The sequence below is a fragment of the Asparagus officinalis genome, chromosome 9 (genome assembly GCF_001876935.1).
Source record: "Asparagus officinalis chromosome 9, Aspof.V1, whole genome shotgun sequence".
NCBI lineage: Eukaryota > Viridiplantae > Streptophyta > Magnoliopsida > Asparagales > Asparagaceae > Asparagus > Asparagus officinalis.
The window spans coordinates 67,616,760-67,618,082 of NC_033802.1; the positions used below are offsets into that span (position 1 = coordinate 67,616,760).

General features: G+C 36.1%; 1 protein-coding gene across 1 annotated transcript in view; it reads left to right on the plus strand.

Moving 5' to 3' along the window:
- Positions 1 to 1,323, plus strand: part of LOC109823595 (exosome complex component RRP43) — an 8,843-nt gene that overhangs the window by 5,659 nt on the left and 1,861 nt on the right. Inside the window, exons 4-5 of the mRNA XM_020389874.1 lie at positions 23 to 89; positions 223 to 298. Coding sequence (XP_020245463.1) covers positions 23 to 89; positions 223 to 298 — 143 coding nt within the window. The remainder of the gene's footprint in view (positions 1 to 22; positions 90 to 222; positions 299 to 1,323) is intronic.

A 1,323-nucleotide genomic window follows, 5' to 3' on the forward strand; every position in this document is an offset into this window, starting at 1 on the left:
CCCATTATTAGGTTTTTTCTAGTTCTGGTGTGATAGATTTAAAGGAGCTCTCTTTAATCAATGGAAAGGCTGCATGGATGGCCTACTTGGTAAAGTTTGTCTTCTCTTCTTGTCAACTTTTTGTTTGACTTCAAAGTTCTTCCTGATGGGTCCATGAATTTTTGGAATGCGACTGTTTGACATCTAAGATGGCCAAGTGTTGCTGTTTATATGGTCATGCAGGATATATATTGTCTAAATGCTGATGGTTCTCTATTTGATGCTGCACTACTATCTGCAATAGCTGCATTTTCCAACTGTAAGTCTTATTTGATTTGCTTGCTAGTTAATCATTTTTCAAAATTTTATCTTGCTCCTCGGTTCCTGCAATTTAGCTTGAGTCTGCAATTTGATTGATGGATCTGTAATACCACTTGACTATTTGTTGGGTCTGTATGCTAGAGTCTTCATGATTTCCATGGGTGTGTTTGAGCAGCATCAGCACTTCTAATACTGCTTTACGTGTTATATCAGGTTTATGGTAAGCAGGCCAACATGTAACGGCCTATGAGTCTATCTTAAAATATCCGTGTCCAATATCTGTTAGACACTGCTCCAAGACATCCACAATGTTCAAGTCATGGTTCAGGTTCAACCAATGAACATAATGGGTCATTGCTAAGGTTTTAAATACCCAATATCGGGGAAATATTGGACGGCCAAATCTGTATTGGATTGCAGATATCAGATATATGTAGTACACATCGGAGTGCTATATTGCATGATATGCATACATAATATAATGTCCTAAAATATAATCTAAATCTACTTAATAAAATCTAAGCATACAAAAATGTAATGTTATATCTTTAGGATCACTAATCAATTGTGGAAGCTTACTTAGGTAAAAGAGACTACTAGGAAACTACTAGAATTTGCTAAAAATTTTGTAGAGCTGGAGTTTTTAACTGAAAGAACATATAGAAATTTTGCATAATTGTATTGTTTTGCAAAAAAAAAATTCATACAAAAGGACATCGCCTAACATATGGGTGGACATATCGGCATGTCAGGGATATATATTGCCCAAAATTGCTAAAAAGCGATAGAGGATAGCGAGACCATATCATTTTGCGACAATCATAAAAGGATATATAGGCTGATATATCAGCGATATCAGGGATATTTTAAACGATGGCCGTTGCAGACAATTTTTTCGACCAAAGATCTGACACCCTTTCCCAAACATCAAATCTGGTGAAGACCTTAAAGGCATTGAATGGTTCAAAATTGACGAGTTATTGTGAATGTCTTCTTTCTTTTTTTTTGGTGGGGGGGGGGGGG